The 12,727-nt window shown below is 36.0% G+C and overlaps 1 protein-coding gene across 4 annotated transcripts in view; it reads left to right on the top strand.

Annotated features, from left to right (window-relative positions):
- The window catches only part of WDR7 (WD repeat domain 7), a 462,625-nt gene that overhangs the window by 49,421 nt on the left and 400,477 nt on the right, over positions 1-12,727 (top strand). For all 4 annotated transcript variants that reach the window (XM_072605972.1, XM_072605969.1, XM_072605971.1 and 1 more), the window contains one exon: positions 709-929. In XM_072605972.1, coding sequence (XP_072462073.1) covers positions 709-929 — 221 coding nt within the window. The remainder of the gene's footprint in view (positions 1-708; positions 930-12,727) is intronic.

The raw sequence follows: 12,727 nt of genomic DNA, 5'->3' as shown, positions 1-12,727 counted from the left end.
CTTCATAGCCTGCCCTCCTTCCTGCCTTTCCAGACTTCTTTTATCTTACTCTTCTCCACATTCTCTGTGGGCCAGGAGACAATGACCTCCCTACTATTTCTTGCAGAAAATACTGCATTTTTTGATTCTGCATTTTCACTGGTTGTCCCCCACATCTAGAAGTCTCTTCGTCCTCATCTTTGCCTCTTGATTTCCTTAAGTCTCAGTTAAAATCCTGCCTTCCACAAGGAACATTTTCTAATATGCCTTAATACTAGTGTCTTTACCCTGAGATTATCCTTTACGTTTTCATATATAATTATTTGCCTTTTGTCTCTCCCTTTAGACCGGGAGCTCCTTGAGAGAAGGGGCTATTTTGCCTTTGTGTACCCTGCATCTAGACTAGACTAGACTGGCACTAGGTGCTTAATAAAGCCTTGTTGCCTGCGCTTGACTTGTTGTTTTTGTTTCTGTTAATTTGATCAATGTTTGAATTAATGTAACAAAATAACAATAGAGAAAGAATTTTAACTTAACATATCTTGATTCTACCACTTAAATTCTTGGAATCATCTACATTTAGAAAGTAAGATTTTTGGTATGATAATCCTTTATAAGTTTAAACTAGGATTTTTGTGTGTGTAAATAAATCACTTTGTGTTATCTTTTGTTGAAAAACTTTAAGGCTTGAATTTCTCCCTCATTTTAAAAACAAAATCTCATTTACAGGTTGGCCACCTCATAGAACTCTTCGGGGTCATCGGAACAAAATTACATGTTTACTATATCCTCATCAGGTCTCAGCTCGTTATGACCAAAGATACTTGATCTCTGGAGGAGTGGATTTTTCTGTGATAATCTGGGACATATTTTCTGGAGAAATGAAGCATATCTTCTGTGTGCATGGTGGAGAGATTACTCAACTCCTTGTTCCACCTGAAAACTGTAGTGTAAGTTGATTGTAAGAGATCACAATTAGCATGGCAGACATTTTGAGGTAAAGTGCTGAATCATATTGCCAAAAGCAAGTAAATTAATTTTCATTTGCAAATTAAGGAAAAAGTTCATGAAATAAAAAAGAATCATTTTTAAAGAATGTAAAAGCATTATCTAGTTGTCTTTTTAAAACAAATCAAGCTTTTATTTGCCCTCAAGTCCTAGATAAAATACTACCTTCCATAGAAAGACGTTCTCAATCCCTCTTAAATCTAGTGTCTTCTTTCTGTTGGTTGTTTCCGCATTATTCTGTATGTAGCTTGTTTGTACATTTGTACACAGTTGCTTGCACGTTGTCTTGCCCATTAGATTGTGAGTTTCTTGAGGGTAGAGACTGCCTTTCACCTTTCTCTGTATGCTTGGCACTTAGCACAGTGCTTGGTACATAATAGTGCTTAGTAAATGTTAATTGGCTTATAGTTGTTTAGATGTTGTCTCTCCCATTAGAATATGAGCTCTTTGAGGGCAGGCGCTGTTTTTGTCTTGGTATGCCCAGTGCCTAGCACAGTGCCCGGTACCTAGTAGGCACTTACTAAATGTTTGTTGACTGACTGACAGTGCCTGGTCCATAGTAGGTGCTTGATAAATGTTTGCAGATTGGTTGGTTGATACATATGCTTTTCAGAAAAGATAGTTAAATACTTAAATGGATCCCTGATCTCATCTGTTTTAGAAGTTCCCTCTTTTGATGCAGGTCCCAATTCATCAAAGTTCACACATTCTGCAGGAATCTTGTTCATGAGCCTTCCAAGGAATAAAGCACTGGGTCTAGAGTAAGGAAAATCTAAGTTAAAATGCAGCCTCAGACACTTACTAGCTATGTGACCCTAGGCAAGTCACGTAAGCTACTGTGTGCCTCGATTTCCTCAACAGTTAAAATGGTGCACCTATCTAACAGTGTTGTTGTGAGGATCAGATGAGATGGCCTGGCACAAAGTAAGTGCTGTAGAAATACTTATTTCCTCCCCCTTTACCCTCCATGTCTTCACATAAGTTTGCCAGAAAGGCTCTTTGGAGACTTTCTTTACTTTCACTGCATCATCATCATCATTATCATTACCATCATTCATCATCTCTAGCTTTTTTCTATGGTGCCTTGTTTGCACTTTATGTATGTACATACATATCCTTTCACTAGAATAGCAGAGCAGGACTGGGGTTGTCTGTCTGTCTTCTCTCACCCTCTTCCTGTTGCTAGGCCACCTTTTCCTATAATATATTTCCCTCACACCATCTTTTACATCTGTTCTTTGCAATTTCTTATTGATTGTATGGTGCAGTCTGCTCACACCTGCTACACGTCTCTTTGTGGCATTCTTTGTGACATTAATTTTCACTTCTTTAGAGAAGATTGTATTCTTTGGCTTGCAGCCTGATAACATAATAGACTATTGGTATGAGAAAAAGAGCCTTTGTTTCTGGGAGATGCTTGATGTCTTTGTGTTTGCATGTGTATTTTATCTTACATTCAATAGGAAGCTGTTCAAGTTTTTTTTTACCCCCAGCTAAGGAGTAACCTTGTGCCTTAGATAATTTTAGCAGCTGTATTGAGCCATGGACCCAATTAGAACATGATTACAATTGTCTGGGGTGAGACTGATCAGTGGAACAAGGTCATAGAGATTTGAGAACTTAAGAACAAGGGTTCTACTAAAATGGTTACTTGGTAAAAAAGGAGAATCATCATTCTTTGAGGCTAGAGGTTAGTAGAAGGCTGTGAGTGTTGACATAGATATGAGTTTGAAGCATGGTGGGGGACAATAGATGAGGGAGTTTATTCCAGAAAGTCTTATTCTTAGAAAAATTAATTCATGAGTTTTCTTAGTAAAAACCTTCTGCTAAGAGAGGGGAGTCCTGTGGGGCTTGGATATTTGAGCTTTCATTGGATAGTTTTGAAGAAAGAGTAGAAGGTTTTGAACAGCTAATATGTAGTATAATAGAAACCAAATTGGACATCACTGGAAGGTTTGTTCTGCCTTCATGTTGGACCAGCAGAGATTTAGGAAATGTGAGTTTTTTGTGTGATTTAGTTAGCATAGTTTTACAGTTTTCTTTAGTATTGCTTGGTTGTTCAAGAGTAGGAATGGACAAGGCAGATGAGGGCCTTGGAAAGATGTACAGACCTCCTGCAGCCTCCTTTTCCTGATTGACGCCTGCCACCTAGTTAGTTCATTGCATTGAAGTACCTTTGCCAAGAGGTGACTAAGACAATGTGATACAGTGGAACTTTTTTCGAGGATTTTGAGAAGCTTAGTGGAAAATGTGTTGAAATGTGTTTTTGGAACGATGTATAGATTTAAGTCATTCACTCTATTCTTCTCAGTATTCATTTAGCATGAAAGATTATTGAAGATAATTTTTTTGCTACTATAATAATTTTATTCAATTAAATGTTTAAAAATGTGATAGTTTCAATAAATATTTTATTCCAAGGCTATACTTCCTATTGTCCTTGTTTACACTTCGGTTTTAAAATAGTTTTTCTTTTCATTTATTCTCCCCAGCTTTTTTTGGGAGGTAGGGAGGGTGAGGGGAAAGGGCAAGGGACTTAGTTGTTATGATTACAGCTCACTAACTGTACCTACATATACATCCAGAAGAGGGCTCCATGGGTTTATGAAAACGTTAGTATGACAGGTCACAACTGGACATGTGTGAATATGTGTATCTACCCTCTTTCAAAAGAGAGTAAAGATTGGGTTAGGAGGTTCAAGACATTTGGTTGCTCCAAGAGATAGAAATGTAATAGTAGCAATGAGATGTATGTACCAAAGTGTGTTAACATGATCCACAGGAGGAAAGAACATGAAGCAGATACAGTGGAAAGAGGGCTGCATTTGGAGTCAGGATCTTAGTTCAAATCTTATCCCTGCCACAACTAATTGCCTGTGACCCTGAGTAAGTCTCTTAGGCTCTTTGGGTTACAGTTTTTTCATCTAAAGCGGCTGAGTTATCTGAGTCCAAGGCACTTTCCACTTATAAATATGGGAGCTGTGGTTTTCTTTATTTTTTTAAAGAAGCTTTATTTTACTGTTTAATTAAAGCCTTTTCCGATTTCTCCAGAATTATCATCTTAGAAGGAAATTTCATCCAACTTCAAGCTTGAGCAACTAGGTGGCACAGTGGATAAGAGGCCTAGGCCTGGAATTAGGAAAACAATTCTTTCTTAGTTCAAATCCAGCCTCAAGTTGGACTTGGAGGCAGGAAGACTCATCTCCCTGAGTTCAAATCTGGCCTCAGACGCTGCCTAACTGTGTGACCCTGGGCAAGTCACTTAACCTTTTTCTGCCTCAGTTTCCTGATCTGTAAAATGAACTGGAGAAGGAAATGACAAACCACTCCAGTGTCTTTGCCAAGAAAATACCAAAAGAGATCATGAAGCATCAGACATGACTGAAAAGTGACTAAACAACAACTTCAGTTAAGGGAGATTTATAAAATTTAAATGTCCTTGTGTAATGCAAATAGTATTCATTTATTCTCTGAATTTTTACTAGTTCTCATTGTCTCAAGCCAAATAATCCCTTTAGTAATATAAATATAAGCACAGATTTATTCTTTTTTGTAGATTTTGACTGTGCTCAGCATGTAGCATAATGTTTTCTGTATATGAGGATGAGGCTGAAAAAATCAGTTAAACTAAGACACAAATCATTTTTCCACTGTATGTATAAGAATGTTCTACTCTTTAACTAAAAGGAGTAGCACTGAGATTATCTATTGATATTTTAAAGAAAAAATAATATTCTCACCTTTGGTAAAATTATTCCAGTACTGCTGCTGCAAGCATTTTTTGAACTTGTAGAATTAGTTCCAGAGCCTTGTCATTCTTTTTGGCTATTTGTGATGGTGACAGATCGGCCTTTTGAGGGTTGATTTGATTTTTTGAAATAGTCAAAAGTCATTTGGACTCCAATGTAATGAATAAAATAGATCAAACCGACTATTCCTGGTCTTAATCAGATGAAGTATGGAGACTGAATTTTTTGTCTTATAAATAGCCTTTGAGTAAGTTCCAAAAAGAGAATTGCAAACATTTTTTTAAGCAAGGTTAATATTATTGAAATAAAGTGTAGTTTTATAAGCTGATTATTTTGAAGGGCAACACTTATTTGGGACGTACAGGGAGCTCAGTGGGGTAGAATGCCAGACCTGGAGTCAGGAGGATCTGGGTTCATATGTGGCCTCCAGCATTGGCTAGCAGTGTGATCTTTGATCTTGGGCGAGTGACTTAACCATGTTTACCTTAGTTTCCTCATCTACAAATGAGCTGGAGAAGGAAATATATCCCACTCCAGTTATCTTTGCCAAGAAAACCCCAAATTGGGTCACAAAGAGTTGGACATGAATGAAGCCACTAAAGAAGTCTTGATGTATGGATTAAAGAAAATTAGACTTTCATACTGGTAGACATTTCCTTTTTAATTTTTTTTTGATCATTGAAAAATCTTCCTCAAACCGTGCTCCCCACACCCGACATGCCCTGCAACTTGAGAAAGAAAGAAGACAAACAGAAGGAAACAAAATCACAAACAAAATAACACGAAACAAATTCCTGTCTAGAGCACATTTTTTAAAAAGTTTCATTCTGTACTCAGTTCTTTACCAATCAGGATGTAGAGAGCCTGATTCATCATCATTACTCTGGTGTCAGGATGAGTCATTGTGTTAATCAGAATTCCCAAGTCTTCCAGAGTTGTTTGTATTTATGGTATTGTTATTTATCAGATAAATTGTTCCCTTGGTTTTGCTGCCTTTGCTTTGCCAGTTCATATGTCTTCCTAGGTTTCTCTGAAACCATTCCCTTTATTATTTCTCTAAGCAAAATAGTATTCCATCACTTTCAGCTTGTATGATCATTTCCCAATTGATGGGCACCCCCTCAATTTCTAATTCTTTGCTACCGCAAAAAGAGCCGCTCTAATTATTTTTGTATCTGTTTCAGGCTCGTTTTGTTTGTGACTAATCCCTCTCTTAAACTACCCTTCTTTTTTTCTCCTCCTTCCCTTTACCTGTTATTTTCCTGTTGAGTGAAAGTAATTTCTGTACATATATGTATTTGTATTTTTCTCTTCTTTGAGTAGTTCAGATAAGGGTGAAGCTTAATTGTCACCTGATTTCCCATCTCTTCCTCCTTGTTTGTAGAAACATCTACTTGTGCACCTTAGTTATGTGAAATAATTTTTCTTATCCTTTCTCTTCCTCCCTCTCCATCACCACTGCTTCCTGGGTATTCATCTTTCCCCCTCCTCTCCATTCTTCTTTAAAATCATCAAAGCATAATGGAATCACTCCCACATTCTCTAAGTAGAATCTCTCTAAATACTTGATGATGACAGGGTTTTGAGGAGTCATATCACCTCCTTAAATTAAAATATAAACAGTTTATCCTTGTTTAGTTCCTTATGGTTGTATGCTCATGTTTCCCTTTTTATATTTCTCTTGACATCTGTCTTTGTACCTCAGAATTTCTACGCAGCTTTGGACATTTCATCAGGAATGCTTAGAAGTCCTCTGTTTCGTTAAAGGTTCATTTTTTACCCATGTAGGATTATACTCAATATTATTGGGTAAGTTATTCTTCAGTGTAAGTTTATATCCTTTGACTTCTGGTTATTCAGCCAACTAGCATTTAGTGAGCACCTTCTCTGTGCTGGACACTGTACTAAGCTCTGAGGATACAAAGGGAAAAAAAAAAAACCGAGCCAAATAAAACCAAACCCAAAACAGTCTCTGCTTTCAAGGAGCTCATAAGTATAATGGGGGTAGTTAACATCCAAGCAACTATGTATAAATAAATTGGAGTTAGTTTCAGGAGAATTGTACTAAGATTAAGGAGAGCTATATATCAGCAAGGACTCCAACATACATAGAAGGACCTGCTATACAGGTTCTTAGATCTGCTTTTCTAAAAGGAAAGCAACTTTTTAGGGGTCAACAGTCACTTTAATCAAGCATATATACATACATACATATATATATATACATATATATATATATATATATGTATATAAAATTTACTTAGTTCAGGGGAAAAAAGTCAGCACCCTGAACTTCAGAGAAAATACAGAGAAATAAAGAAAAACAGACAGGGCTTCCAACTGCCTTACCATAAGCAATACATACATCACAGATCAACAGAAAGATCAAACTGTCTGATCATATATAGATAGTTCCCAGAGAGTAAAGCACCAACATCTGAGTTTTCAAAGCAGGGTGGGGGGAAAAGGGGGAAGTTTCCTTAGCAGTTGCCCCGAGTCTTGTCTTTGAAACAAACATTTCCACTGTGTTAACTCCGAAGTAAAAGCTCACTTCAGAGTATTTATATGCTTTTCAGAGCTAGAGAGCATCACATCTCTTGGTGATATGTCTCCTCCAAACACTGTCATCATCAAGTATTGCAGAGAGATTCTACTTACAGAATGTAGGAGTGATTCCATTATTCCTGTTAATAATTAACAAAAGGTGTGAGCCTTCCGAAGTATTTGCTACTACAAAAAGTGCTTCTTGAAATATTTTGCTATGTAATAGACCTTTTTAAAAAATTATTATTATTACTTAAATTATTGATCTCTTTAGGGATATATACCTAGAAGAGATATTTCTGTGTCAAAGACATTTTAATTGTTTTTTTAGCATCATTCCAAACTGCTTTTCAGCATGCTTAGACAAACCCACATAACGGTATATTATCACGCTTAATTTTCTGTAGTTCATCCAACATTGAGTATTTAGTATCTTTTGCTTATTTTCTGTGTTTGATTTTCAACCTTGCAGGACTTTAAGTTTAATTTTATTTTTCAATTAACTATTAACTACCATTTATTTTCTCTTCCTCTTTCCCCAGTTTAAAATTAAAAAAGAAAAACCCTTGTAACAGATGCACAGTCAAGCAAGGTGAATTCTCACCTTGCCCATGTCTAAAAATATATGTCAATCTGTATCTTTAATCCATCATCCCTTTAAGGAGGTGGGTGACATAGATCTTTAATTAGTTATCTGGAATTGTAGTTGGTCATTGTATCAGTTGGTGGTCTTAAGTCTTTCAAATTTGTTTGTCTTTACATTGTTGCTTAATTGTTCTCCTGGTTCTTCTTACTTCATTTTGTGTCTCTTCATATAATTCTTCTCTAACTCCATCACTTTTGTTATGTCTTATCCCACTATAGTATTTCATTACATACATATACTGTTATTTGTTTAGCTATTCCCCAGTTGATCGACACCCCCTTAGCTTCCAGCCTTTCTTACCACAAAAAGAGCTGCTATAAATGTTAAATATTTTTGTACACAAAAGCCTTTTCTTCTTTCTTTAATCTCTTTGGGCCATAGACCTGGTAATGTTACTGTTGTGATAAGAATTTGTCCAGTTTAGTAACTGTTGGGGTATAGTTCCAAATTCCTCTCTGGAATGGTTGTACCAGTTCATAATTCTACCAACCTTAATGTGTCTGTTTGTTTTCCCGCAACCCTTTTTAACATTTATTTTCCTTTTTTGTCAATTTTGTCAATTTGCTGGATATGTAGTTGACTTGAAGTTATTTCTTCATAATGAGTTGTTTTATTTACATAGACTTTAGGGCTTGCAGAGTACTTTCTTTATAAGAACCCTGAGGTGTAGGCTATGCATATCACATCACTGACTCTGAGATTTCATTGACATGGGCAAACTCTGCATCAGTACAGAATGTACAGATTTCATCTTTGTCTTATCACCCTGTTTGATTCTTACTCTTCCATAAAAAATCTAACTTTCATACTAAAAAACTTCCTCTAGACCTTTTTATGTTTTATTGATATCAACGTAGCACATTGACTGTCTACTTGTTATCTCTTTCACTTGGCGTGTGACTCTGATCTTACATTTCTTTGATAATATAGTTTGTGCCATGTCTAGCCCATAGGTTATTTGTATAAGGCAATTTTAATTTGAAAAAATAAAAACCAATGTGCGTGCATTTCTAGCAAATGTTTCTGTATTTCCCAGTGGATAGACAAAATCTGTTAGTACTCAGAGACATAGAGCAAATAAAAGACACAATTAAATTTGCAGAATAAAGTTTGTAATATGTTTTGATGACTTAATAAAGCCTAATATATTCTATTTAAAGAGAGGAGTTGTCTTTTCCTCTGCAATAGTAGTACTCTGTCATGCTCAGATTTATTTTTATTTATGTATTTGTCTGAATTATTTTGCACATTTATTTTATTTAAGCTGTCTTTAAATTTATTTTTATGAATCACTAAAAAAAACTTCCCCCTACTCTTTGGTTCAACATCTTTCTTCCAAATTTGTCAAACCCTTATTTCTTTGGGCCTATGGGCACTACTCAGTTTCTACACTTTTTTTTTCCTAGTGCTTTATTGTATAATGTATAAAAACTTGATTGTTCTTAGGTGGATTATCCAGTTTAAGATCTTTTGTATTCATTCTTTTCCTTTTTTTCCCCCCTGCTCTAGCCCATGTCCATGGCAGTAGTTACAGTAAAGAACCAATTTGGAAATCAACAGAGAAGTGAAATTTCAGATCATTTCTTCATTTGCTATTTGGAAAGATAATAATGAAGTAGCTAAAATATTATTTTTGATTCTCTATATTATCCTCTCCTAACACTGATCATTGAATATTTTGACAGGAGCACGATGCCATGCACATAGGTTATGTTTAATAAAAATGTTTGTCAAATTGAGCTATAAAATAGCTGTTAAAGAACTAGTACATTTTCTTGCTTTTAGGTAAATGGCATAAGGACACATTTCTAGGGCAGTCTTTCCTTTATTTTTTATTATGGTAATAGGGAAGTAAAATTACTATGTAGAGACAGTTGGTTCTCTTAAAGTAGAAAATTTTAAAGTGGTTTTGATTTAATTGGACAGCTATTTTCTGTGGAGGGAGCTCTGGAAAGTACAAGAAAAAGATAAAGAGAATGGTGGGATTGATAAGAGGGAAAGAAAGAAGCTGATTTATTACTTAGCTAATGATGGCTATAGCTGAGGAGAAGGTATGCCTACAATGTTGTTATAGGCAGTATACATGCTGCAGTATTGTTAAGTGTTTATGGGATGCTGAGAAATGGAGAATATAGAGTTATTTCAGATAAGTGAATTGCAGTAAAAGGAAATTAAGAGTAGGAGAATACAGAAAACTTAAAAAGAAGAAAATAAGAAGCTGCCTTATGATAGGAATGAACCTACTCCCAAAGGAGTTAGTTGAGGAAATGGACTGTCTCTAATTTCTATAATTCATGGCAGATATTTTGAAACAGGTTGCATAAGAGGTTTCTGGGAATGATTTACAGTGACATCTTGTAAAATGCAAAGGGTCAGACTGTGTGACCTAGGTGGTATTTTCTGACTCTTTATGATTCTGTGATAGGTTGTAGCATTTGCTGTTTAGCACTAATGTACTTTGAGGATTATTTACTGGCAAATCCAACAAGAAGCTATTTTTAAATTTAGTATTAGAGTCTTTTATGAAGTATAAGTAGTCTAGTTATATGATATTGGGATTGTTATTTTTGTTTCAGTGCCCCTTTTTGGCTCACTTGTTATGTTGGCCAGTAATGGTTTGTCTTACCCCCCAAAAGCATTCTTTCTTATCTTGCTCTTGATCTCAGTAAAAATCACCACTCTCCTTCCAGTCACCCAGAACCACAGCTCCACAACAGTGTTGATGCATATTCATCCCATATGACCACTAAGGTGCCATATCTTTTCAATTATAGTTCTCAAACCTCTTTTTCTTTCCTTTCCTTTTCTTTTTTTTTAAATCAATCCCCTTCTGTCTACTTACATGGCCATCACCCTAGTTCAGTTCTTGTTACAGCTTGCCTGGAGTTCCTAATTGACTTCCTTCTTTCAAATGTTTAACTTGTCCAGTCCATCCTCTACCCCAGAGGTGTCAAATTCCTGGTTTACAAAAACAGATTAGAAGGTAATTGGGAAATGCTTAACAAAATCAATAAAGATACAATGCAACATAGATAATGTTAATTTGTGATTTTTAAAGTCTGTATGTGGCTCATTGGGCTCTATTTCTATTTGAATTTGACCCCACTGGTCTACACAGCCGTCAAGGTCATTCCTAAAGAGCAGATCTGACTTTGTCATGCCCTTACCTGCTACGTTCCTTTCCCATCCTACATACATTAACTCCCCTTGACAACCTTCATTCTAGTCTTCACTGATCCTTTAGCTGTTCTTCTCATACATTTTTCTAACTCCAGTATTTGCTGAGACTGTGCTTCCGTGTCTAGAATGCATTCTTTACTTATCCCTGTCCCTTAGAACCTTTAGCTTAGATGCCCCCTCCTATCAGTTGGTCAACATTTTTTAATGCTTTCTGTATTCCAGGCACTATGTTAAATGCTGGGATTACAAACAAAAACCAAAAACTGCCCCTGCCCTCAAAAGACTTACATTTTAATGGGGGACATAAATACAGTGTAGATGGGGGGTAACCTTGATGAAGATGCACTAGCAGTCAACCAATTGAAAGGTACAGAGAGAGGAAATGGAGTATCTTGTGTAAGGAACCATAAGTTCCTTACATAAGCAGGCTATTATTTTTTTGACACCCTCATCCCCCAGTTGTTAGTGCCTCTTCCTTGAAATCAATTTGTACCTGCGTATACTTAGGTGTGTCTCTTTCCCCAGTAGCGTGTAGGCTTTTCTGAGTGCACAGACTCTCTTTTGTCTTTGTATTCTCAGAATTCAGCACAGTTGCTGCCATGTAGGTGCTTAGTAAATTCCTATCAATGAAATTCCTTAGCTTAGTTTGGAACTGTAGCCTGCTGCTTGTGAGTGTGCTGCATGTTAGCTGCATAGGTCAGCTATAACCAATATTAGGAATGATTTCTGTCCTTAATAGAGAAGGTAAAACTGCTTCATTGCACTGAGCCTCCAAAGTCTACAAAACCTGACTTATTTTTAAAAAAATTTATTTACAGTACTGCTTTTACATAACTACAACAAAAAGCATGGCTTCTGGCATAAATACAATTAGGTTTTTAGGAATGAGAATTAAATCTGATTAGTATTGCTTAGTTGTATTATCTTATAATTATTGCTAAGAACTTTAGAGTACGGTATAGATACTTTGTCGTAACTCGAAGGTCAAGAGTGATTAGGTATATGCACTTTTTACATATTAAAAATGACAAAAAAAGGGAAGTCAAAGTTACTCTATCCATACCAACATAGACAGCTGATCACTGAGTGAAGGTGTGTGATCAGTAATCAACATTTCTTGAATTTTCGTACAACAGATATTTGCTTATTCATCCTAATTTAGGGGAAAATCTGTCGTAATGAAAAAAAATGGAGTTACACAACCTTTTCCAAGAAGTTCAGTTTTATTATTTTCGATTCCATATGTACTGCTGAGAAGAGATTAAGTGTCTTAAGAGATTTTTTAGGGTGAATTTATGTTGAGAGGCATTGTGGTATAATGAAAGAGCACTGGATTGGGAACCAGGACATCCTGGGTTCTAATATTTACTAACTCTGTCATCTTGGGCCACATTTTCCCTTTCTGGGCTTTAGTTTTCTCATCTTTAAAATTAGTGTGGTCAGAGTAAACTGGCTTCTGAGCATCCTTCCAGCTCATATTCTTATGACTGAACTATTAAGAAGAACGTGCATATCTGTTAATACTGGGTTGTGATTTCTTGGGTGTGACGTGTTCTCATAAGGCAAACCTAATGCAGAGCTGCATCTAGTCAGCAACTTAGAACCCTCAAGAAGTGGCCTT

This window comes from Notamacropus eugenii, chromosome 4, assembly GCF_028372415.1.
Source record: "Notamacropus eugenii isolate mMacEug1 chromosome 4, mMacEug1.pri_v2, whole genome shotgun sequence".
Lineage (NCBI taxonomy): Eukaryota > Metazoa > Chordata > Mammalia > Diprotodontia > Macropodidae > Notamacropus > Notamacropus eugenii.
The sequence above is the reverse complement of the archived record's forward strand: the minus strand, read 5'-3'. Positions and strand labels throughout refer to the sequence as shown.